Below are 27,260 nucleotides of genomic sequence, written 5' to 3' on the forward strand. Positions count from 1 at the left end.
ACTATGAAGGTATTTCTTAAGTTACGAATAGCTGGGTTAAATGGAAGAAATTTGCTTTTAAAAAGGACTACTTTCAGCGTAACAAGTACTGTGAATTCCTAGCAGAGTCCATGCATATCCACGGACTCTGGCGCTTAGCAGTAACAGCGCCGCATTGCAGCGGATCCGTGTAAACTCACAGAGTTCGTACACTATTTCTTCTATTCGTCCTGCTTAAACTAAAGCATGTGAGGCAGAAAAAAAAGTTAATTTATTTACTTCCACTATGTTATTAATCTCAAAACAAGTGCTTACACAAATATTGGTCACTCGAGCGCAATTACGAGGGCCGTAAAAATAAGTTTCTCTGGGACCGTTTACAGAAGAAAACACAATTTCAATGGAAAAATTTATTGAAACAGATGCTACAATTGTTGAGCTGTTTTTCAACATATTCTCCACCGGAACTGTCATACCGTCGAATCAACTTTCGTATCCCTGTATCGTAGAAGTCTGCCGCCTGGGATCGAAACCAGTATATGACAGTCCTCTGGACCTCTATGTTCATTCCATGGTATGAAACATATCTCAATTTCGATGAGGAATATGTTGAAAAATATCTCAACAGTTGTTGTATCTGTTCCAATAAATTTTTCCACTGAAATTGTGTTTTCTCTCTGTAAACGGCACCAGGGAAACTTATTTTTACGGCTCTCGTAATTGCACTCGTTTGGCCAAAATTTGTACAAGCACTTGCTTTGACATTATTAACATGGTGGAAGAAAAAAATTAACTTTTTTTATCTGTCCCTCTGAGAATGTTTGCTTGTAAGAGCTGGCAGAACACAGTCGGAACAGAACATTCAAACTACGATCTGATGAAATACACTGAGCTCAAAGTAATTTAACTACAACTTCGAAGAATTCACTGCGCACAGAACACTCAAACTACCATGTGGCAGAATACTGTGCAGAAAGGATAATAATATTGCTCAATAAAAAAAGAAATTTGCCATACCACCGCGATAAAAATAGGTGATTCTTAACGAAAAAATAGCACTGATTTTGAAAATCGACATAGAAATCTCCTGCCACGTAGGGTTAAAAAGTTATAAACACATTTAAAATCTGACATACGCGGTTTCAGATAAAATTTTATGTTAGATTAATTGTTATGATATAATGATATATGAGATAATGACGTATTCATGCTAGGTTCAGATTAATTCACAAAAGTAGTTTTATAAGCATGAAATAATAAGTGGGCCATATTTAAAGGAACATACCTGTAACTGTGCTAAAAAGTGTTTCGTAAAAAGGTAAAGGTATCCCCGTAATATGTGATTTTATCTTGTACTGCTCCCTGCTCTCTCTCTCTCTCTCTCTCTCTCTCTCTCTCATAAGAAACCAATTGTAATCAGTTTCAGGGTTATTCTTTCATCACCCACTCTTCTTAACACAATTTAATTTCTTATTCTGCCTGTCAATTATTATATAAAGATTAATTTAAATATATAAATAGTAATTTTAAAATAACTTTAAAATAATTATAAAGGGAGAAAAGCAAAATAATAAATGAAAGCACTCTTTCATTCTACCGCCACCTGAATAAACAGGACTCGTTAAATTCTTGTATAAATTATTTTAATGGCATTGTAATTATTATACTAGTGACTATGCCTAAAAGGAAGTATTAAGAGTTTCAACCATACAAGCGATTTTCATTAGTAGACCTTGTTACTTTATTGTTGTTACGTTGTTGTCAGTTCTAAGCCTGCAAAGTCGGAAGGAACATGTTACTGTCATGGCAAGGAATTCGGTTGCCTCCCCAAATGACTCCGGACGGAATTCGTGTAGTTTTGCGTTCTCCCCAAGGAATTCGAATTATCTGCAAATTATCGCCCTTTGGGTCGCCGAGACAGAGGATGACCTTGGAAGAGCTGGCAAGAAAATGTGAAGACGGAGCAGACTTGATTATGTAAACCTTGAAAGGGAGATGATGATGATGATGATGATGATGATGGTGATGGTGATGATGATAATGGTGATGATGGTCATGGTGATGATGATGATGATGATGATGATAATGATGATGAGTTTGAACCTGCATACATCGTTAATGAGGGGTCAGAATATTTCCACAGCTTTGGAAATCCCACTGAGTATAAGGAAATAAATCCTGAGTAAATAAGAAAAAACATTCGTGCTTTTACTTTGGTATGACCAGAAGCGTTATTATTGACAGCAGTTATAAAAATAACTGAATTATCTCACATCTTCTCAAGTTTCGTCTGGAATTAAAGGACAATGGATGAAACTTTTTAGTGGATTATTTTACGACGCTGTATCAACATCTCAGGTTATTTAGCGTCGGAATGAAATGAAGGTGACAATGCCGGTGAAAGGAGTTCGGGGTCTAGTACCGATAGTTACCCAGCATTTGCTGATATTGGGTTGAGGGTAAACCCCGGAAAAAATCCTCAACAGGTAACTTGTCCCGACAGTGATTTGAACCCAGGCCACCTGGTTTCGCGGTCAGACGCGCTAACCATACTCCACAGGTGTGGATTGGATGAACCTACTGGGCTATAGTGAACAATTAAGCAACCACGATTTAGTCAGTTGATTATTCAAATTGAAAACAGTATGTATTGTGATTAAAACCTAACTATGAAATTTTTGCAATCTCAATAACGCCTTATTTTTTAGAGTAGCTTTTATTATGAAATAAACTGATAAAGCGTCGTAAAATAAATATCTAAAATATATATTAAATTAAACGATACATACACAAGTGTTCTGCTCATGGGCAGGTCTTCCACTGTAAACCCAGCTTTCTCCAATCTTTCCTATTATCTGCCTTCCTCTTACTCTCCGCATATGATCAACATATCTTAATATGGTCTATCACCTTATATCTTCTTTTGCCCCGAACTCCTCCCGTTCACCATTCCTTCCAGTGCATCCTTCAGTAGGAGTTTCTTCTCAGCCAGTGACCCAACCAATTCCATTTTCTCTTTCTGATCAGTTTCATCATCATTATTTCTTCACCCACTCTTTCCAACACAACTTAAATTTCTTATTCTGTCTTTCCACTTCACACATTCCATTCTTCTCCATATCCAAATTTCAAAATATGCTTCTATTCGTTTCTCTTCATTTCGTAGTAACGTCCATGTTTCTGTCCCATACAAAGCCACGCTCCACACAAAGCACTTCATTAGTTTCTTCCATACTTCTTTTTTCATACGAGTATGTCCGCAGAAGATGCTCCTTTTTCTATTAACAGCTTCCTTGTCCATTGCTGTCCTCCTTTTGACTTCCGGCTGCAGCTCATGTTACTGCTTATAGTACATCCCAAGTATTTGATGCTGTTCACTTGCTCTACTGCCTCATTTAGAATTCGCAAGTTTACCTTCTTTATTTTTCTTGCGACAACCATGGTCTTCGTCTTTTTTTTTTTTTTGCATTTATCTTCATTCCCTACTGCTCACAGCTATCATTTAACTCCACTATCATATCCCTTAGTATCGTCTCCTCTTTTGCTAACAACGCCATATCATCAGCAAATCTTATGCACTTTATTCTTCTTCCTCCTACTTTTACCCCTAAACGATAATAGAAGTGAAATGTAAAGAACAGTTGCAGAATATTATTTAAATGACAAGACAGATACAGAAATAACAGAAGAGTTACTTGTATGTGTTTAGGATAATATAATATATGTGATTATAGGTATATCACTATTATCATGGGTATAATACTAATCAAGGGAATCCCTTCTTTGGAACTTTACCACAGTATCCCTCTTATGAGTCGTCTAAGCAGTTCCGAGTCCTAACGCCGTGATGTGAGAATATCTTTGCATCTAGCCTTCGCTCTGTCGTTTCTGAATAATTGAAAAATGTATTTCTTGGACTCCACCCCTACATTCTTATGAATTGTATAACACATTTTAATATTCCTAGTTTTACTAATGCACTATCACTTGATTCCTATTTGCAAACTCAGCATTCCTATGTACGTATATCCAGAGTTAATTAGTGAGTTGTAAATTTTTGAGATTGTGAGCGTATTTTGTCGTTAATTAAACATTCGAAGCACATCAAATGAAATGATGTGAAACACTATAAAATCGATCCTGATTTCTTAAGGGGTTCAATTAGTGTAGGCCTATCTACTAAATAAAAAACGAAAATATAAATATTAATTCAATCATGTGTATACAATGATTGTTATTTATTATTAATATTATTATTATTATTATTATTATTATTATTATTATTACTGTTACTACTTCCGATTCTCTGACTTACTTGGAATAGAAATTTAATTACTATAATTTAATGCTCTGAACTGCAAGATATTATGCAGTTCTTTTAGCGTAATGGAATATTATTTAACCAGGGAATATGCCCCTGTAATATGAAACATTAGGCCAAGAGTACCATGTATAACATAAATACTACAAGCAGGAATGCAATGAAAGGAATGACTCTCTCGTATAGGGAAATTAAGTACAAAGAAGGACTTGGTTAGACACATTTAGGTCGGGTGCACACAGAATCAGACGCAACGCGACGTTTTCCTTTACAACGCCTCGCGATAACATAACACGGTCTGCTTGCGACAACTGATTTCTTGGCTGTGTGGGTTTGGAAAACTGGCCTAGGCTAGAAAATGGCGTCAAGGAAAGAAGACTGTATATATGAGAAATTCTATTGCTTTGGTTATTATTTCCTAAGGATGACTAATGCGCCTAAAAATCTATAGGATTGAAAGTCTTAAAATTAAATACTACTAATGTAGTGCACAGACGTTATTTTCTGTTTATGACTACTTCACGACTCACAAAAAAGAAAAATAATATATTAAATCAATAATGAGTGATTGAGTGATAGTATAGAGCAGAGAAGTAGGCCTACTACAAATTATTATTATTATTATTATTATTATTATTATTATTATCATTATCATCATCTGGTGCTTTTATCTTATTTGCAATTTCTCACATATTTTTAGAAACCACATTATTGTCGTGATATTGTTTCAAAAAAATTTACAGAACGTATTTTTCCTGTAGTAAAACAACTGATTTATCTGCATCGAGCTCCATTATGAATAATTTGCACTACACAACAATATAGTATTTTTTTTTCGTTGTTGATAACTCTATAGCATCTATTAGATGCTTTATAGTTGTGCTAACAGATGAAGTTACTTGTCAACAATATGACGCTGAAACGTGTGTTCAGGTTACTGCCCAGCGACAGTCCTGATGTATTTTTATATTTGTGATGATTGGTTAATTAATATTAACCCAGCACACTCACATTCATACAAATTTCCAGACTCTAGACACCCAGGGAATTCCTCTTCTTCAAGAAAAATTTACCGAGACCCGAGCCCGGGAATCGAACCCGGGACCTCCTGATCTGGAAGCCAGCATGTTGACAAACGGACCACGGAGACAGTCAATACAGTATTTGCAGATAGTGAAAGCGTGCAATCATAGCCACCACCAACGCATGCGCAGTACACTGCAACTATCAGACAGTCTCCTCGCCACGGAACTTGAAGCAGTCATTCGATGTCGTCTCCTCGTGTCTGCTCGCGACTATCGTGCCGCATCTGATTCTGTGTGCACCACATAAGTTAATAAGAAACCATTGGGAGACAAGTATCATGACACAAAATGTCGCGTCGCATAGCGCAGCGTCTGATTCTGTGTGCACCCGGCCTAAGACTAGGGCTCCACTAGCTGTATTTGACGGCTGCTGTGAGCTGCATTCCACTGCCTAGATTTGTACTGCAAGAAGGTGGCTCTACTTAATGTAAATTTTCTGCGCGTGAAAGCCGTAGTCTACTGCTCCGCTCGGCTCCACTCCTGTTGTTCAGCTGAAAAAGCATTGTGATGTTCTTTGTGTACTACAAGATCAAGCAAAAATTGCAATGAAAATTAGCACACTATTTATCAAGGTGATTGTATGTTTGCTATTGGTTCGCTGTCGTCGAAGATTGCATCAAAGAAAATGGCGGATACATCCTATATATATATATATATATATATATATATATTTAGTAGGTTATTTTACGACGCTTTATCAACATCTCAGGTTATTTAGTGTCTGAATGAGATGAAGGTGATAATGCCGGTGAAATGAGTCCAGGGTCCATCACCTAAAGTTACCCAGCATTTGCTCAAATTGGGTTGAGGGATAACCCCGGATAAAACCTCAACAAGGTAAGTTGCCCCGACCGGGAATCGAACCCGGGCCACCTGGTTTCGCGGCCAGACGCTCTAGTCGTTACTCCACAGTGTGGACCATCCAATATTAAGTAACAGAAAATATGAAGTCATGTTTGCTGCAATGCATCACAAACTTAGGGAATATCCAGCTAAATTCTTTTAGTTCTACCGGATGTCGGAATTTTGTTCTCAGCATGCGAAGTAATTGTTCTGTATGGTTGTGAATCTTGGACTCTCACTTTGAAAGAAGAACAGAGATTAAGGGCGTTTGAGAATAAGATTCTTAGGAAAATATTTGGGCCTAAGAGGAATGAAATTACAGGAGAATGGAGAAAGTTACACAACGCAGAACTGCACGCATTGTATTCTTCACCTGACATAATTAGGAGATAATAGGAACAGACGTTTGAGATGGGCAGGGCATGTGTCACGTATGGGCGACTCCAGAAATGCATATAGAATGTTAGTTGGGAGACCGGAAGGAAAAATACCTTTGTGGACGCCGAGACATAGATGGGGGGATAATATTAAAATGGATTTGAGGGAGGTGGGATATGATGATAGAGACTGGATTAATCTTGCACAGGATAGGGACCGATGGCGAGCTTATGTGAGGGCGGCAATGAACCTGCGGATTTTTTAAAAGCCATTTGTAAGTAAATAAGTAAGCATACCAAGTAATAATGCTCATACATAGGGGGTGTTTCGCCTCATGGACAATTGGACAGACTTTCGAAACAGGAGCACGACACATCTAATCAAATCAGAACTGAAAACTGCAGTCGACTTTAACGATTACGCGAGAAAAAATCTGTCTCAAAATACTCGTAATTTAAGCCTAGCTGGCGAAGTGTAGAATAAAGTTGTTTTTAGTAGCTAACTGAACGGAATATTTATTAATTTTATATTCGAAATTTTGTCGATTCCTTAATCTCCCGTATTTTCTTCAAAACAAGTTGGCAACCCAAATTTGCAGTACGGAATATTTCTCAATTTCAATAATTTATTTGCTCACTATCAAGCTCCATTTTACAAATTGCAAACAATCAATCAACAATACTATTGTGATACAACTACAAGCACTGCGAAACGTAGACTGTTTTATTACAGCTGCCAGCTGACTACTACGGCCAGTGGAGCCAGGCTTCGGCGACAGATAACGGCACGAAAATGGAACATGTTCTATTCCTCCGGCAGTAGACCTTGGCATTGCCGCCGTAATTCTGTTAGGCGCAGTGAAATACTGCCCATATAGCCACCTAGATTGTTTTGCGTGTATTCCATTTTCAGGCAGTAGTCTGCAGCTCACAACAGCTGTCAAATACAGCTAGTGGAGCCCTAGCCTAACATAGCAGCCACACAGTTTTTTGCATTCATTTTTATAAGTTCCAATAAGTCAAGTATCAACAAATAAAAATAGATAATATTATCATATGACTTTTTAAACGTGCTTGTACTATGATTTTCATATGTAATAATAGCTCATTTCATATTAGTTGTTATCTATTCACATTTGTCTTTTTCATACTTTGCATATTTGCCATAAGATTATATATTTAAATTCATTCTGTAAAATATGCATATTTAACAAGTCATATTTTACTACATCCTTTTCCCATATTGTTTTAAAACAAAATTATGAGTATTTTTTCTCGTTAAATATGCATAATATATAACATTTAGTGATATCACATGTCATTAATTTGTTGCTTTCTCTTTTTCATGTTATTAACTTTTTAACTGTATTATTATTTTGCATCTTTTCACACATTTTAATATGTATCCAAATTTTCATAAGATATCGAATATTTATGTCTGAAGATGCCATGATTTGGCGAAAACGTTCAAAATACAATGTTAATAATACAATGTAAATAATTATTATAGTATTTTACATTAATAATAAGTCATATGACTGAATATTTATCTATTTGTATTTGTTAGCCACACAGTTATTTTAATTATATCTACGCTGCCACATATAACGAGATACATTTAAAAAATCTGAAAGCTTCAGAATTTACTAATGCGAATACTTGTCTAAAAATCCATACTTGAGATGAATTAAAAAAAATGTGTCACTTTTCTATTACAAGCAAACGTATTCTTTTCGTTCCGAAAGGGGGAAAGAGGTTTAAGAAAAGATAGACAAGGGGAAATAAATAGGAAATAACAAGCATTGTACATCTACAAACCCAAAATTCAAATTAAGAAATAGGCACAATTTGAACATTGAAGAAAACAAAATATATATTAATAATATCGTACCTTTAAGCTTGCATTTTTTCATTTTCTCCTTCAAAGATTGAATAATCGATTGACTCACTCACTCATTAATTAATTAATTAATTAATTCATTCATTCATTCAATACGAAAACAGTAGGCTATTTGCAAAAAAAAATACAAGATTCCTGTGAGTGAATTTTGTCATTTTTCCAGACCACGTGGTTAGCAAGATGCTTGATTGTCCTGTTGAAATTGCATGCGCTCCCTCCATTTACATTCACTGGCAATTGGGTGTTCCAATGATTATTTTAAGATTAAAGGAACTATTGTTCATGGGTCCTTCTGGCTTTAACTATTCGAACCACACCAGCGTATCTGGCACTCATCACATAGCAACGTACTCGACAAGAATAATTACAGGTTCCCCAGACAAGAATGGCTGGACTACGTACAAAGTGTAAGAGTACCGTTGGGCGATTGGTTAAAGCGTCGGTTTTCCACGCTGTTAATACGAGTTCGAACTCCGCCAGAGCCACGTGGTATTTGTAGTGGAAGAAGACGCTGTTCGGTGGTATGTTTTCGTGGTACTCCTGTTTTCCGTACCAACATCTCACTATCTACTTCGTTAATCACCACTAGCATGCCGTGCTATGTAGTTCGTCCACATAGTGAAGTAAAGGTAACGACTATGGCGAAAAGAAGAACTACAGTTTCGGTGCATCAATCATAGATGGTAACGTTTAGGTGAATTACGCGAAGTCAATTATCCACCATCGAATAAAAAATATATAACATAAGATAATCGTGACACTTAAAAGAAATTCCTGCAATATTATGGATCAAGAGCACAAAGAAATGTAAATTATTAAAGGTAGAGATTGACATAGTTCAACTCCTGACGGCAGATAAATCTCATAGCACGCACATGAAGAATTTGAAAAATTATAAAATTATTGGGCCCTTAATTGGTTCCAAGTGGAGAAGAAAATGAAATGTCCAAGAATTTAGCATCTAGAGTGGAGTATGGGAGAGGGCATAAATATCGACAAGAGAATGTAAAAATGAAAGAAAGAAGTGACGAAAAACCCAACAGGACTCGAAGTAAGGGGGAGTACATAAATTGCACCACTATTGTAAAAACTTTCTTATTTTAAGAAGTCAGACTAAGTCACTCATATCTGGAATTAGAATTAAAGCTCACCGTAGAGAAGAAAGTGTCTTCAAACGGATAAAGGATATAAGACTACTTGAGTGGAATAGAATGCTTCTTGTCATTACACGTTATCAAATTTGAAAGTAAGATTTTGTCACAGGTGACTGCTAATTATATATAGTAAAGTTCAAACTTACCATCAGGTACAGCGCTGGACGTCATGAGGAAGTTGACGCAGGCGGCGCCAGTGCCGTGTCCCACGATGGTGACGTTAGTGGGGTCTCCGCCGAATACTGCGATGTTTTCTTGTAGCCAATGGAGGGCTGCGATCTGGTCCATGAGGCCGTAGTTGGAAGGAGAACGCAGGTACGTGTCTGTGTTGGCATTGAGGAACCCTGTGCCAACAACAAACAATGTCACAGAAAAACAGCTCAGTGACTTAACAATTTACGAAAAGAGACCTGAAATTGAACGGGTTACATCTTGTCTAGAAAATAAAATTAAATGTTTAGAAGATAATCAGAAAAGGAATTTGATAATTTTCGGACTAAGGAAGGAAAGACGAGATTATCGATGGGAAGGTGACATGTGTACGAATAGGTTTGGTTTTGTTCTGTCTGCAATGTAGGCCTACATGTATGTAGTTTCTTTATTTGGCCGAAACAATATGACACTGGCGTTTAATGATGCAGTAAAATCATTTTGCGTACTGAAATTCGATAGTAATGGTTGTGCTACATAAATGCAGTACTCTTTTCCAACTAAATATGGAAAGAAGGCACCCATCAGTAAGTCGGTAACGAAGTGGCATCACCAATTTGTCATGCCTAGTTGTTTGTGTCCACAGTGGAAGACTTTCAGTTTCCAATGAACGGGTTGAGCGTGCTCTTCGAAGCCCTCAAAAGTCCTCGCGGAAAGCCTGACATGAGCTGGGAAAACCGCACACACAGTGTGGAAGGTTGCTACAGAAACGTGTACAGATGAAGTCGTATAAATTGTAACTCAATCAGAAGATCCACACACCGACAAAGAAGATATATAGGCTATATGAATTTAAGGAACGTTTTATATTCAGTGATGAGGCGACATTCTACGTAAGTGGAAAGGCGAATCTTTACAATTGTCGAATTTGGTATAAGTTACTGAGAATCCACACACTATCACTCAACATTAACATGATTCACCAAAGTTGAATGTTGTTTATGCCATCAAGTGGCGAATCTCTTAAGACACTTTTAAGGATTATCTTACCCCCCCCCCAAAAGTTATATCTAGTAACAATATAAGTTCATAAAAACGTTGTATCGTAACGCTTGGTTTCAATCCGATCTTTCCATATATTAAATTCATCTTTGGCAGTCATTCCACTTAGAGGAGTTGTGGCAAAAGCCTCGTAGCTACTCGCGACGATCTCGCTCACAGGCAACGGCACTCGTAAGCTTGAGAGGAGGCAGGGGAGGAAGGGGTATCCAGTCGCTACGACTCAGTAGCAGGGCCCGGGCTAGCCTCCACCGCAGTATACCTAATACGTCGCGCTGTTGGTTTTCTGTGAATGCGTTGCATTGTTGAGTGTTAGTTTAATCAAGAGGGCATGCGTATGTGCGTTACATACTAATTTTGTGTAAAATGGCTCACACTGAAAGAACATTGAAGTTATCATTTGCAAAATTAAAAAAGAAACCGCTATGGAACAAAATGAGCTTACAGAGACGGCAGATCGACACTACATTTACATATTAAAGTAGGGGATGGAGAAGGAAAAATAGAAAATTTCAATTCTCATAGTATAAGAAATATTCTTGGCTAATAGGGTACTCTGAGAGACAAGTAAGTTACATTGTTATACCTGTATTCTGTTTGGGAGTGAAAATGAGTGGTCATCTTCTTGTGGGGTCTGGTCACAAAAAAAAATTGATAGAAAAACCGAGAAACATCTACTGCATAAAAATATATAAAGTAAGCAGAATTTTTTAGCGTACGCAGTATTGACGCATTAGCTTCGCCACTGAATTGTCATGTCACATCTCAAATTCTACGATCCGTTTTCCTTCATGGAAGAAAAAGTCACTGGCATATCCTATCTTGACATGTTCCAATCGTGGTTAATGCCACAATTGATTGAAGATTCTGATAAATTACCTGTATTAGCAAGATGGATCGCCTTCCTACTATCACAGATAAATTACTGACTGTTTCAATCGCGCTCTTTCAGAACGTTGGTCAGGACGAGTGGGAAACATCAACTAAGTTTTCATGAAATGGTCTCCGCGATCGCTTTATTTAACCTCATCTGATTTTTTCTTGTGGTTTAGTTAAAGGACAGACTTCATGTGTCGCCTGTACTATGAGATCTACAGGAACTACGAATGAGGACTGAAGAAGAAGCAGATGATCCTGACATGTTATCCAGAATCTGGCAGGAGTTGGATAATCATGTGGATGTACACATGGCGCTCACATGTCATCGAGTCATTCTGATGAAAAAAGGGTATCTTAAGCATCATATGAGTCACCAAATATTGCCTACAGTACGATAACATTTGATTAAAGAAATGTTATAGTGAGACACCGTACTTCAGAGTCACGGTGTCTATTTTAAACTGTAGGGAATATACAGAGACAGTAAGATGTTAATTTTAATGATAATTTCAAATTTACTATCTATCCTTTTAAGTTACAGGATCTATTCAGAGGAAAAAGGTTATAGTAGTGACTGTACTTTCTTACGGAATATCTTCTCCTTATTAGAAAATGCTGAGATGATATGGTGATGGTGGAATGAGAGTTGGACGAAAAAGGTAAATGCTGTAAGAATATCTGCTCCATAGGTCTTCGACCATCAGAGGTATCACAGGATTTTTCGTGAGTCTAGAGCAGGCCTGCAGAACCCGTAAGTAGGGGAAATATGACGTCAGCCTCTATTGGGGATGGTAGACTTCCGTGTAGAGTTGTTTACATCCTCTGCCCGTGCAAAGGTTCATCAGTGGTGGCATGTAATTTTCAAAAAGGATTGTAATAAATTCATTGTATTTATAATGCGTTATCTCGTTTCAAGATTTGCAATTATGCTAGATTTCCTGTCAGTAGTTTCTTTGAGATTTCTTTGCACCTAACCTGCTTTAGATTTTCGAAAACTTTCCTTCTATCATCACATATGGAAACATAAATTTATAGCATTTAAGTAATGAACCTTGAAAGTCACTATTAATTTCAATTCAAAATGAACACAACGAGTGACGTCCTTAATTTAACAGTATATAAATAAATAATCAATATACAGTTCGTAATAATGAACTTACTCGAATGTTTGTGCATTCCATAATTCTTAATGAGATTTGTTAAATTGTGGTTTAATATTGAAGTGACGAGTAGAACTAAATTGGATGGGACACAGTAAACAAGCAATTCTTTCGTCTTCGATAACAAAATAATCATATTCCCATTTCCTTAGGAAGTAGTATTTCTTCACGGTTTTAGATTTTGCCATGTTCCGGTTCTCTTTAAACTTCAGTACGCGTATTTATTTATTTATTTATTTATTTACTTATTTATACAAATATTTGTTTATTTTTTTTGGCAGGATTGCGTTACAATGTTGAATGACAGCATTGGCATCCGGTCATATAGCTATCACTCACTTATTTATAGTCCTATTACTAGTAAAACCAGTTGAGACCAGTAATGCAAGTTTAGTAAAGACAGGAATTAAAACTTTATTAATGCACGAAAAATCATAATAAATTCTTCAAATATAGTAACTGCTTTGTTGCCTGCGTGCAACATTTCGGATTTATTTAATTTTAGTAGAATACAGAGTACGGAAAGACAAGTCGGGGACTGTACTTAACTTATTTTACACAAAAAGTGGACTTAATCGGCTTTACTAGTAATAGGACGATATATACCCAGGTAGACCTTCTTACATTATATGCACACATACATTTTAAAATTTATTTTATATGTCTTTTAACTTATTTATTTCCCTCATTCATTTTTCTCTTACTTTCCAAAGGTATGTTTCTAAGTATTTTATTATCTGTTCATTTGTAATTCTTGATAGCGTATTGTATACCTGCCGCCGCGAGAATAAATGTTGATGCAGCCGAGCTTAACTAAAACGCCATGATCGCACGGGTAGAAAAGGTGGGTGGAGTAAGAAAGAGTAGTAAGGCAGTCGCTCTGAGAAGATACAGTTCTATAGGTCTGGTCTACAGCTTGGTAGCCACGGCGTGGCCTGTTGATCCGGGGTTGCGCTCGGGCGCGAATTCTATTCCAGCTTGGGATTATTACCTGGTAGGATTTTTTCTGACTTTTCCCAAACAGTAAGGCGAATATCAGGTATCTATGGCAATTCCTCGGCTTCATCTCGCCAAATACCATTTTCATTGCCAATTCCATCGACGCTAAATAATCTCGTAGTTGATACAGCCGTTAAAGGACCAAGTAAGAAAAAAACAGCGGGTCAGTTGTGATGATAACAGAATTAATTTGGCATACAAGAGTATTTTCCTTCACCAGCAACTTTAAACTGGTTTTTAGTCGAAAGTTTCAGGCTATTGTATTACTAGAATATTTTACCTCCATCATGTATGTGTTGACCACATTACGAGAACTCATATAATCAAGTCCTAAAATGGAACATTTGCATTTCCCTCACGTGCTAACTACTTCAATTCACAGAGTAATTTTATTTTATAGGCATGCATTGTACATATTTTGATTGGGCATTAGTGACAGCTTGTGCCAAGAAGCGGAGAGTATAACGAGTCATAACGAAGCGTTCCGGTGCACACAGACTTGGGGGGCAGCGCAAATCCAGATTATTATTGTGCTAATAATAGACAATATTGATGGGCAAAGGGACGCCGTGGGATGCATAATAATCATGCAGTTTCGATTCCAACTTCCACAAGATTTGACTATGTCTGTTAGAATGAATAGAGACTAATCAGGATCATTGAGTTGATGGTTTGCAAAACTGTCCTTTTCCACAAATTAAAGAAAATTAGTTTTCATCACATTATGTTAGTGTTGATATACATGCATCTTGAAATTGTAATAATTTCTTTCCTCTATTATATTCGGTTGAAATATGAGCGCTGCTGCAAAACTCTTCCTTTCCAACTTCCTGTACACAGGAGAACTTCCTATTTCCATGAAAGTAATTTTGTAACCTAAATCTCCTTTTTCTATACTAGTTATAAGGTCTGTGTTGTTCATGTAACACTGTGCAAATCTGGCCTTTTTCTTCCCAACGATCAGTGAATTGAATTGTTATCATTATCAAGGGTAGATCTTCAGAAGTGAATCATTACACGAAATCATTGCTGAGAATGCCGCAGTGTGGACATAAAACAAAGACATTCAAGTGTGGAACTCTACGGACGCTGGAAATTCTGCACTTCTATCACTGTTTTTATGCAAATTTGAACAAAGTAGATCAAGATAGTAGTATTTTGAAGTAAACTTCTCACAGTGTTTCACAGAGAGCATCTCGAGTAAAAGTACCAAACAGTTCCTGTAAAACATCAGGAAACAAGGAGGCCTATTATCTACCACAAAACTAAACAAGGGCCAATGCAGGTTAAATTTAACAAAAAGTTAAAGAACAGAATACTAACATATTACAAAAAAGAAATAATACTAGCATAATAAAATCGACACTAAACAACATGAAAATAATACTATAATAGGAAAAAAAAAAAGGAAAGTAAAATACATTGGAATATAGTGAAAGCAACTCATTTAGTACAAATGGTTAATATGGAAAAACGTAAGGAAGAATATATCAAAATGAAATGTAATAAAATAGTAATAAAAAAAGAAAAGAAATACAAAAATTAAATAAAATTCACGATAAAAAGGCTATGATAATAAATTCATCGACTGATAAAGAGAACAAAAGGGGAAAGAAAGGAAAAAGAAATATATAGCCTATATTTTTACAAAACTATGGCAGAGAAAAGGGCTTATAACTGAAAGGAATCTAATTCAAAAAGTGAAATTTTAATTTATTTTTTAAACTAGACAATGTCCGACAGTCTCTGACATGTTGTGGTAGAGAGTTCCAGAGATGAGCTGCAGAGACCGTGAAAGATGAAGCGTAGAAAGATGTTCTGTGTTTAGGAATGGAGAGTGTGATATGATGTTGTGAGCGAGTATCTATTTCGTGATATGAGGACAAATGTTGAAAACGAGAAGCTAGGTAGCTAGGGTTAGAGGTTTGAAGAATATTGAAGAGTAAAGTAAGAGAGTGAATAGTTCTTCGCTCTTTGAGACGGACCCAGGACAGCATATTTAGTGAAGGTGTGATACGGTCAAATCTACGGACGTTGCAAATAAATCGAACGCATGCATTATGAGCACGCTGTACTCTGTCTGTCAGTCTTATGTTAAGGTCAGTGTAGAGAGTGTCACAGTAATCAAAATGAGGCATCAAGAGCGACAAAATTCTTCTTGAGAAGCAACGGAAGGAAATTTCAAATTCTTTTTAGTGTGTGAATTTTCACAAAAATTATTTTACATATGTGTGTGATTTGTGTATTCCAACTTAAGGTTTTGTCCACTTACGTAGTATTCTGAAGTATAACCTTATCTTTATCAAGAGCCATACTCATCACAGTCACAAACTGTGAATTTTGTTTTAAAAGAGAACTAAAATAAAATAATTAATTTCGTATGTGCTATAAACTTTACAAATTAAATAAAAACAGCTTGACATGACGTATCCAGATAATTAAATGTTAGAGCTATTGAATAAAAAATAATAGTAGGTCTACGCTTATAACATGCTGTAAAACTATAGAATAGTAAGCACGCTAGTATTACCTTCCCGAAAAATGACAATTATATGAAGACAACAGTACTAAACATACGATTATACAGAGTGTTTCCGAGGTGGTGTTACAAACTTTCAGGGATGATGGCGAAGGGCACATGTATCAATTTGAGATAAGGAACCATGGTCCGGAAATGACTGAGTCGAAATTTATAAGCAAAAATAGTTGTGTGGAAATGGAATTGTAATTTCGCACCACGTGCCCTCCTTCCCTTAACCTTTGGAACAGTCGTGGAAAGATGGTATGGGCCAGATGTCTCCTACGTTGGTACTGGTCCCGATACAATCTGTGAGCTTGTCTACTATTTCCATTGGCTCATCCGTATTCGAAAATCAAGTCTGCTTATTCCGCTCTCGTGTACTCCTGTATTTCACTAGGACTGATCGACTGGACACTGCAACTTGTACACAAACACTGCTGTCTACAGACGTGCATATCAGGACTGACCATGTCCGTTATAGATTAAACTATCTGCATTGCTTTAGTGTAGTTTCCTGTGTCCACCCCTCAGACAGCGCACTGAATGGAATACTGTAAGTAGACAACGTAAACAACGTCAGATGAATACAGTACCGTAGTTTCCCCTAACTATGGTCCACATTTATCACATTTTTCTTTGTATATTCCGTACTATTCATCCAGATTAAGTGAAATTTTGGCTTCGGACTCTTGTAAGTTTATATTAAATAAATATTGACATGTGTGTTTGAACTTATTTAATTACAAGTGTTGAAAAAATAATAAGCATTGGTACATAGTTCTATTCTGAGTTGCCCAACTATGGTTCACTCATATATTCATGCTTGAAAGCATGAATGGACTATAATTTAAGGAGTAATTTTTCGTAAATCAATACATTGAGTTTCTAATTTAAGGGTAGAAACATAATCTAGCACAGAAATATTAAAAATAAATGAAAAGTACATGGATTATTTTTATTAGTACACATTACACAAACACTCAATAAACATGTGAAATCTGAAAGTCATTTTTCTGCAATAATGGACAACTACACTTACCGGCAAAAAAACCGGGCCACCTAAACTTTCTAATTTTTTATGAGGCGAGAAACAGAAAATCCTTTATGAAATGAAGCTTCCCAGAAAAAAAAATACAAATTATATCAATTTTCTTCCAAATGTTCAACTGATTTTATGGCCACCCAGATGTTGGTAATAGCGGGTATTGCCTCCCCGTGACTGTATGACAGTTACCATTCGCCGATTCAACCCTTCGATCAGATTCTGGATGTCAGTCTGGTCGATTCTATTCCATTCATTGCTTAGAATATTTCGGACCTACTGTAAGTTGCTGTGAGGAGTTAAACGACTTCTAACTCGCTTCCCTAGCATTTACCACACATGTTCAATAGGGTTTATGTCAGGACTTCTTGCTGGCCATGTCATCCTATTCAATCCAACGTCGTGAAGGAACTCATCCACGATTCTTGTAGCATGAGGGCAAGCATTGTCATGCATTAACAGGAACTTTCCACCAATAAGTGGGACATATGATACCACATGTTAAATTAGACCTTCTTCGATGTATCTTGGAGAAGTCAAAGCACCTCCATTAATTAACACAAGTTCTGTGTGACCTTCATACGAAATGCCACCCCATACCATTACTGATCCACCTTGGAAACTGACACGTGAACTGAAGTTACATGAAGAAAAACGTTCTCCTTCTCTTCTCCACACTCTTTCACGTCCATCTGTAAACTAAATCTCGATTCATCTGTGAAGAGCACTCGTCGCCACTCCCCAAGGTTCCAATTAGCATGATTGTGAGCAAAACGTAATCGTTCAACATGATATTGCTGGAGCATTTCTGGGCCTTTAGCTGGTCTTCTGGAATCAGCCCACAATCATCCAGACGTCCTCTTACAGTTCTCTCACTCACATTAACTTGTCTTATTTTCTGGAAGGCTCTTCTGGTCTCAATAGCTATGGAATGGCGATTTCTTAATGTGTTTAGGACAATAAAATGGTCGTCACGAGCCGAAGTTACTCGTTTTCTCCCTGAACCGGTCTCCTGGAATAATTTCCTGTCTCTCTAAAGCGATGGTACACTCGTACTGTCGATCTAGGAATCCCAAGAACTGCAGCCACATAATGCTGACTATTCCCACCTTCTATCAATGCAACCACTTTTGCTGAATCGGTAGGACTTAGTGACATTGTATACATTGAAGTACTCCAATACTGCCTCAAAAGAGCCTACCAGTCTGTAGACATCTTCGGCTTAGCTCGAAATGAGTCCGAGAAGTTTACACACAATATTACAAGAAGAACGAATCTTCTTTTCAGATCATTGTTGGCTATTACGTATTCAGTATTACATTGTTACGTATCACAAAATAAATGAATAACTAAATGAACCTCAGCACACCTACAATTATTAAAAATATCCTACAATTTTAAAAAATTTTAAAGAAAATGTAGTTGGCCCGGTTTTTTCGCAGGTGAATGTATATTAAAGAACAAAAGTATGGTATCAAAATAAACTAACACATTCTTAGCAAAAAATTATGCAAATAAATTCACTTATAATGTTTATTTATCGTACTGAGAACTACATTCATTAGGCTTATTTCGATCCTTTGAATCTCCACTTCTCTTGTAAATCTGAAATTGAAAATAGATCTCTCTTTTTCGAGACGCATTTGGGGTCTTCAATTTGCTTGATTATGTTTTCCTTTCTATAGAATAAAATGTCTTCCATTTCTCGCCGCTTCTTCCTATACATGAAACAACAGCTCCATTGTTCTTCTCTTTCAAAACTTTCCCCGGCCACAATTCCTCCTCATAAGTAACTACCATATAAATATGTGCCTTTAGCATTAATTTAACAGATTTCGTCTTCTTTTCCATATCTGACTCACTGTCTGTAAATATGGAGAGAACACCGGATACATCATAATCTGTATCCAATTCAATTTCATCGCTCTCATATTCACTTAAAGGGATGGTTGTTTTCCTTCTACCTTGCAGTTTTCGTTTTACCGGACCATCATTCGTGCTAGTACCATTGATGCTGGAACAGCCTGTTTCTTTGTTTACTTGACTATAATGTTAAATGGTGTTTTAGAATATACTGAGATACCGTATTTGCAGAAGTAAATAATCACATTGACCACATTTTATTAAAACAAATATTTCAAAGTTAAATACAACAATGATCCACGAAAAATTGTGGTAAATAGTTGAGGACTGACTTCTAGCCTTGAGGTTAAACATTTTTCACGCAGTCCTTAACCTCTGCCAGTCTAATTATTACGTGAAAGTAAACACTATATAGCCAGGTACAAAGAATCATATATATCTATAACGTACGATTTCTACAGAGGAGAGCTCAATAAAACAGACAATCAGAAACTGAATGATTTCGTGTCTTCACACATTCAATAGAACGATGCACACTGACCCTGTTAAGCATCCATATCATTGCCACGTATAATGGTAGATATAAGCATCTATGGGGAACATAATTCCATCACAGTGGCGCCTTAAATGGCAAACACCGAACTCTTGGGGGACTAAGTGGTACATAATGCGTTTTGGACCATTGTTGGGTGCCTGGACCATAGTTATGGGAAATTACGGTATATGTAAGATGTACAGATAAATACACAGAGGAATAAAATTATTTCATTTCCATACAACTATTTTTGTTTGTAACTTTCGACTCGGTGATTTTCGGACCAGGGTTGCTGATCTCAAATTGATACATGTGGCCTTCGCCATCATTCCTGAAAATTTGTAACACCATCTCGGAAACACCTTGTATATTTAGGCCATATTCGTATAGGTTATGTTGTAAATAACATGCAGGAAACAATGGCAAAACTATCTTAATGCGCATGCGTCATCTACGATTAGAGACTGGTTTGCACTTGATTCGTAAATCAATTCCGACTGTCAGGAATCGATTTGTGATAGTTTGACATGCTGTAGAACGCGTGACTATTAGTCAGAAACAGTCAGAGTTTGAAATTTGCGCTGTGCGAACAGTAAAATCCATGTGCGCATGACCGGAACTGTTCAAACCAGTTGGAACTTCTGTGCGAACAAACCTATTATCGTTTGTATAAAATCTATGTGATGCCAAAGTATTACAGATCGCTGTTATTCTGCGGAGTTGACCTCGTATACGTAGCGATAAACTGGATAGGTATTTAACAGTAGAAAGGTGCTAAGTGTCGAAATTAAAAAGAAATGATAATTCACTAGAATGGTGCAAATTCCCAAGGGACATTACATGTGAAAAAGACTAGATCCATACAAGATGGTAGAGTGTTATTAAGACCACTAAAAGATGGCAGTGATGCAAAGTTACTAGCGGACTCTGGTTACTAGGACTCTCTCATAAAAAGGGCGCATTATGCGATTCGTTTTGATTTCCCTCCGTTGATTATTTGTCGTGTTAATAGTGTCATTATGGCAAAAGACATTATTGATTATTATATATCATAATTTTTTCTAGAAAAATAGAAAATCAGCGTAGGTAAATCTTATATACAATACATTACGTAGATAATGTAGAGCTATGAATCTCATAGAAACATAATGCATTTTCTCTAGATGACACAGCTGGTTTGTTTCAAACTTTTAAATTCCTCGTGTTAAAAGTCCACAAAATGGGGGAAATATCATTAAATTAACACGTTTTTCTTTTTTGTAAGTGGCTTGAAAATACAATGAACTTACACCTGTGTAGAAAATAGCTTTATTTTCTAAGGTCTATGACCAAGATTATTCAACACTATCAACATTTCTGTTGGGTCTCTTTACTGTCATACCAGTGACGTCAACATAGAATGTATGATAATCATGATGAAAGCGGAGATATTCAGTTCCAAGTGGTGAGGGTGATTTGCTTCCAGTCTGCAAACTACTTTAATGGAAGTATTTGCAGAAATTAAGGGATCTGTGGATACTAAATGGATCATAGTACCTACGAAATGTTTATGAGACTTAACACCTTTCAGGAATTGAGAAGTACGTTTGTCTCTGAGTCAATTAATTTTAGTAGTGTCATCAAACTATTGATAAAGATTGGTGAAAAGTTATCGTAAGCGCTATTAATTCAATTCTAAAAAAAAATTATTCTTAAAATTGTTCAAGAGCGAAAGTTATTTATTAATAAAATACTACTCACAAATTTGACACTTTGCACCTTTCTACTTTGAAGTTGCCTGAGTACGATGAAATCTACGACAGATATTTTAAGTCAAGGGAAATTGTAACCGCAGAGGAAAGCTGTTACATTAACCGTAAGTTCCACTAGGACTTCAATGGATTTTGAGTCAGATTTCCAAACTGGAAAACAGCACTATTACCATTCAGATAATATTATGATGAATTACAGCGGGGGCGTGTCCAGAACCTCCCTTGCTCCAGTCATGAAGAGTGGAGTTGCACTCCCTCTGATTATACACTGCGAACAGCTCTAAATTATAGACACACTTCATTATGGCAGAGATCATGTTTGTGTTCCTTTAAATTATGTTCGAGTTGATACAGAGGTCAAATTGTGCAGCTATATTAATGGGGTGTATTGAAATAATGATCTTATGAGCGGGGAATAACTGATAATAATTCTGTCGCTGTCTATGTCAACTATTAATGTGACGCTGTATCAAAACAGTCGCTATGCATTACTCGTTTGTCGATGTTGACATGTGCTAAAGTATGATGCGAATAACCTGTATGAAGTTGTTAGAATGAACGTCAATGTCCGAAGTAATAAATATGATATAGCCTACATTGAGTCAATAAGTCTGTAGCTCTGTCGTATTACTTCTTTTATTTATTTTTTTTATTTTTCAGATTTTAAATTAAAGATTTATCCAAAGACGATAAGATAATATTAAATCCAACTATTACTATTATTCACTTTAGCAAAAGAATAGCCATTTAATATAATACATTCAGTATGGAATCATAGAAAACAATGTCAACAAACATGACCTACTCTGAATCATCCAGATATACTCACTAATGTTCAGATAAAGTAGCTGTATCAAGATAGGCATCTTTGCTCCTTGCGTTTTGTTTTAGTAGTTGTCGATTGTCCCCCAGTTTACAGTAGTGACGTACTGTACATTCAGTTCCTGTCGTCTATACTGTTAATTCGCTGATGTTTCAGCTATACCTGCTTTGGTTTATCTTGTCTCAGTAGCATTAAAACCAAGTCCCTTCAAATGAGGGTGGAGATTATAGGAGGGTTGTAAATTTTTAGGATTCCTTTCAAAACCTTATTATTGTACAGGCTACTGGAACTCCGTTTCTTGAAAGACAAATTCAGTGACGGAACTACAAAGTACGAAGAGAGATATTTTGTGCTACAGAATGTATTAACTAGTCCCTTCCGCCACTGTATGAATATATAGCATCGCCATAACGACACAGACGAAGTAAGACATGTATCTCCTTTTCTCTATTTTCATAGTGAGACAAGATTCATCACACAGGCTTGAGGGGAGCGCTGTTTCCAGCAGGTAGAGTTTTAGCTAGTGAAAAGGGATAGTCAAGGGCGGCCCGTCCTTAAAGGCCACCGGGGCCGTACCCCACCAATATTTCGTTCCCCAGCAATTTTCTTTCCACATTTAAATGCGTAAATTTTGTTCAGGACAGTGTACTGGAGTCATAATTGTTTCAGTAAATTTCATAACATGGCGCAATGTGTGTCAGTAAAACGTCAAAGATTGTATGACACTAAATATTGTGAGCTTGGATCCGCGTCAAAGGGTCCCACAACTTGAATCACTTTAGCGCTCAACTGCCATGGTGCGATATGCAATGGTCGCTATCGACGGAGATTCACGAAGTGTTACGAAGTTACCGTTGCGAGTATAATGCTTCTCGTTGGGGTCCGACAAGCCTGGCCCGCCTGCCGACTGGAAGCGCCAGTCGCTTGTTGTACTGTGAGTCGCAGTGCCACTGAACAGTGGGTTAATTCTAGAAGTGTCCGTGTGAACTTTGAATAGTGCATGCGAGCGAAGTGTGAAAATATGAATAAACTGGATTGCCTATTAAAACATCGTTTTCTTCGTTAAAATTAGAAGATAAACTTGAAGTTAAACGAGTAGGCACACATTAACCTAATGACTTCAGTTCTACACAGGCGGATGGTATGAAAAGGAGAACTTTCTGCAACTCGTGGTTTACAGAGAAGTCCTGGCTAAGTGTAAGTGGCGAAAAACAAAGTTTATTTTGTTTCTATTGTCTATTGTTTGGTGGCGAGGGACTGTGGACGTCGACAGGTTGCAAAGATCTAAAACATTTAAGGGAGCGCATCAAAAATAAGAAGAAAGTGCAATAAATTTAGGAAATGCTTGTAAGTTTAAACTATTTGGGACAGTAAATATCGCAGCACAAATTGATTCAGGGTCAAACATTCAATCCAGAAACACAAAGAACAGGTCACAAAATACAGACATATACTAGCAAGGGTAATTGATTCTTTAGTATTGTGACTTTATTTCAACTCAACAATAGGATTTTATTCTTCCAACAATAATTCCTTTCTACAATTCAGTTTAAACGCTCTCGTCAACAATAGGTTTTTCACTCAACACAGGATTCGTTATAGCACTCCACTGACGGCAATGACAATTTACTTGGACTATTACGAACAACAATGAACTGTTAATCTTAACTAATATTTACAAAGCACTATTTACAAATCAGAACAATCAGTTCTCAGTTCACAGTTCTTCTATCTCAGTCACTCGAGTTCACAGTATCTCGAACCACAGACCTTCAGAGACAGTTCACTGTACTCGAACTCAGGTCCCTCCAACTGCGGTCCACTGCACTCGAACTCAGGTCCCTCCAATTGCGGTCCACTGCACTCGAACTCAGGCCTTCGGATGCTGACGCAGTTGCGGACGCACACTCGAGTCGAACTCCGGTACACAAGACTGGCTTGCTCTGTTCACTGGTTTACTGACTGAACTAATCATGAATGACACACACACACTCCTTCGCGTCCGTAATTTATAACCACATCAACGTAACCGAGAGACTTCGAATTCGCGATTTTTCCACTTCGACGGGCTTCTGGAAGAGTCGGGAAGGTCCGTTCCCCCTTCATTCCGTAAGCAGCTGCGCGCGCGATCTCCCCTCGTCGCGTGGGCCCTTTTTCCCCTCTCTCCGCCGCGCGCCGTTACTCAGTGCTCCGTGAAGCCCGCGCGATATGCTCTCTCGCGGGACGCTGGTCGTGAGTTCGAATCTCACGTCGCTGTCACAGTATTTTGCGGAACTCACGAATTATAACTGAGGGTTCAGAACCAAAATCAGGGATCTGCAAATCGGGAAATTGGTTAGACTTGTTATCTTTACTTGCAAGTCTTGATAATGTATTGGATGAACATTTAAAGAGTACTTCTGTTTTTAAATATACTTTACACATTATACAAAATGAATTATTAGACAGTATGTATGATGTATACATCGAAGATATGAAACAGAACATTAATTCTACAGATTTTGTTGTTGTGCAGGCTGATGAAACAACAGACATAACCTGCAAAAGCCAATTATTATTTTGAGATACATAAAAGGTTGTAAATCTGTGGAAAGATTTCTTTCTCTCGAAGATGTAAACAACCGCACGGCTAACGGTCTGAGCGAGGTTCTAAAACAAAGTCTACAACCTTTCAATTTAGAAAATAAACTCATAGCTGAAGCATATGATGGCGGGCTTATGTGAGAGTGGAAATGAACCTCCGGGTTTCTTGAAAGCGATTTGTAAGTAAGTATAGTCTACTGGCTGTAGGCTCTACTGGTAAGATGGCTAAAAGATGCATGGAAACAGTTGAAATGTGTATGGAAATTGTATGATGTAGAAAATATCTTCACCTTCCCCCAACTACATCGACAGTTCGTGGTATGGTTTAAAAATGCAGATCTCTTGACGCACGACATTTACTCCACTGTTCAGCAAGGCAATGAGTGACAAGCATTTAACAAGGACTATATTTAGTCTGCGCTCCTGATCACTTGAAAGTCTTGCGCTGTGTGTTTGCAAAGTGCAATATATGTCGGCTGTCTGGCAACCATGCCCACACTTGGACGACTTTATGGAATCACTCTCTAATGAGATATGCCATGCGCTGTTAACAAGATTACACGACTAAGGCACTAGTTTCTACCCTTTTCCTTCCTAAATGGAGTGGTGTATCATCCTTTACAGTGTATCTAAGTTCTTTTCCCTACCACCTCCAACGAAGAGAGGGTTGCTGCAACAAGCCAACCCCTTGTCAACATAGACTTACTCTTAGCTAATTATTCTGCGACGTAAACTTTTCTTACCTCATCCCTCGTATAGGGTAAAGTAGTGCACACCGACCAGTTGTCCCCTCTCCGCTCCTGGAGGAGTGTCACGAAAGCGAAATAGTATTATGAAAATGGAATGAGTAATGATTAGACATCGGATTTTTAGGCACTAAAAATTGCAGTTTTAGGCGCCTAAAATAAGCTCAAAATTTGTAAAATTAGGCCCTATTTTAATGAAAATAGGCATTTTAGGCACATCAAGGTATCATACTTATTTCTTTCACTGAAATTTTTAGTTATACACTAAAATACGCACAAAAAAGTATGTTTAAACATTAAAAAAGAATACTATATTATATTTATAAACAGAGCTGCACAAATTTAATATATTGAAACTAATGAAATAATGATTATTGATATCAAGATTACTCATTTTAAGTTATTGAAATTCAGTTCCATGCTCAGACTTTATTATAATTATCTGCACAGTACACCACCAGAATTTTTTCTAAATTCTCCACAGTTAACCTTTGCCTTTTGTCACTGAGAATCATTTTGAAAGCAGAAAAACTTCTTTCAACCGAAACTGATGTGAGAGGCGCAAATTTTAAATTAGGTACAATAGAAACATCAATACTTACTGGAACATTTACACTTTCCCCCGATATCACTGTTGATACTTTTTCCAACAATGAAAATCCTACATTCTTATTTAATACGTTGTCCCACTTATTTTTAACTTTTTTCCCAGTTTCGCCCAAAGCAGAATGTATGTTCACTTGAGCTTCCTTTACTATTGCTATTTGGCTACAAAGAGATTGTTTTTCACGTTCTAATTGTTCAATGCTTGCAGGTATGAAAGAAAAGTTTGATGTTATGTAGGCAATATCGTTTTTCACTCGTGAGTCATTCAGACAATCTTTCACTGCTTTCACACACGCTGCACTATCAGTTTCAGGTAATTTATCAATAACTGTGACCACTTCTTTAAAATACTTAGAATAATACACCACTGACTGAATCCAGGTTCCCCATCGTGTAACAACCGGCTGAGGTGGGAGTGGGATATCTTGAAAGTTCTCTCTGAATATTGAAATCCTGGATGGGGCTTTACAAAAACATTTTTTTGTGTTAGAAATAAACGAATTGACAAGAGGAAATTCATTCCGGATTGTTTCAGAAACCCTGTGAAGGCCATGTGCTAGACAGGTTACATGCGTGAGGTTAGGATAAAATGTTTTAAGAAGTGGAGCTGCAGCAACCATGTATGAGGCAGCATCAGTACAAAACAACAGAACTTTAGAATCGTCTATATTACCTGAGTATAAAGACTGTAGGCCTTTATTTACAAAATAAGCAATGGCTTGGCTATTCACTTTCGAAAGTTCCTTAACACATACGAGGTGTGGAATCGAAGGTCCATCAGGACTAAGTTTTCCTACTACCGTACCATATTTGCTATATACCTATTCATAGGATCTGAGGTTTCATCCACAGAGACCAATATGTAAGAATCACCTATATCCTCC

At 37.0% G+C, this 27,260-nt stretch overlaps 1 protein-coding gene across 1 annotated transcript in view; it reads right to left on the bottom strand.

The window, feature by feature from the left end:
• Nucleotides 1–27,260, bottom strand: part of Nlg3 (Neuroligin 3) — a 457,758-nt gene that overhangs the window by 290,947 nt on the left and 139,551 nt on the right. Inside the window, exon 2 of the mRNA XM_069844699.1 lies at nucleotides 9,806–10,003. Coding sequence (XP_069700800.1) covers nucleotides 9,806–10,003 — 198 coding nt within the window. The remainder of the gene's footprint in view (nucleotides 1–9,805; nucleotides 10,004–27,260) is intronic.

Source organism: Periplaneta americana, chromosome 14 (genome assembly GCF_040183065.1).
Source record: "Periplaneta americana isolate PAMFEO1 chromosome 14, P.americana_PAMFEO1_priV1, whole genome shotgun sequence".
Taxonomy (NCBI): domain Eukaryota; kingdom Metazoa; phylum Arthropoda; class Insecta; order Blattodea; family Blattidae; genus Periplaneta; species Periplaneta americana.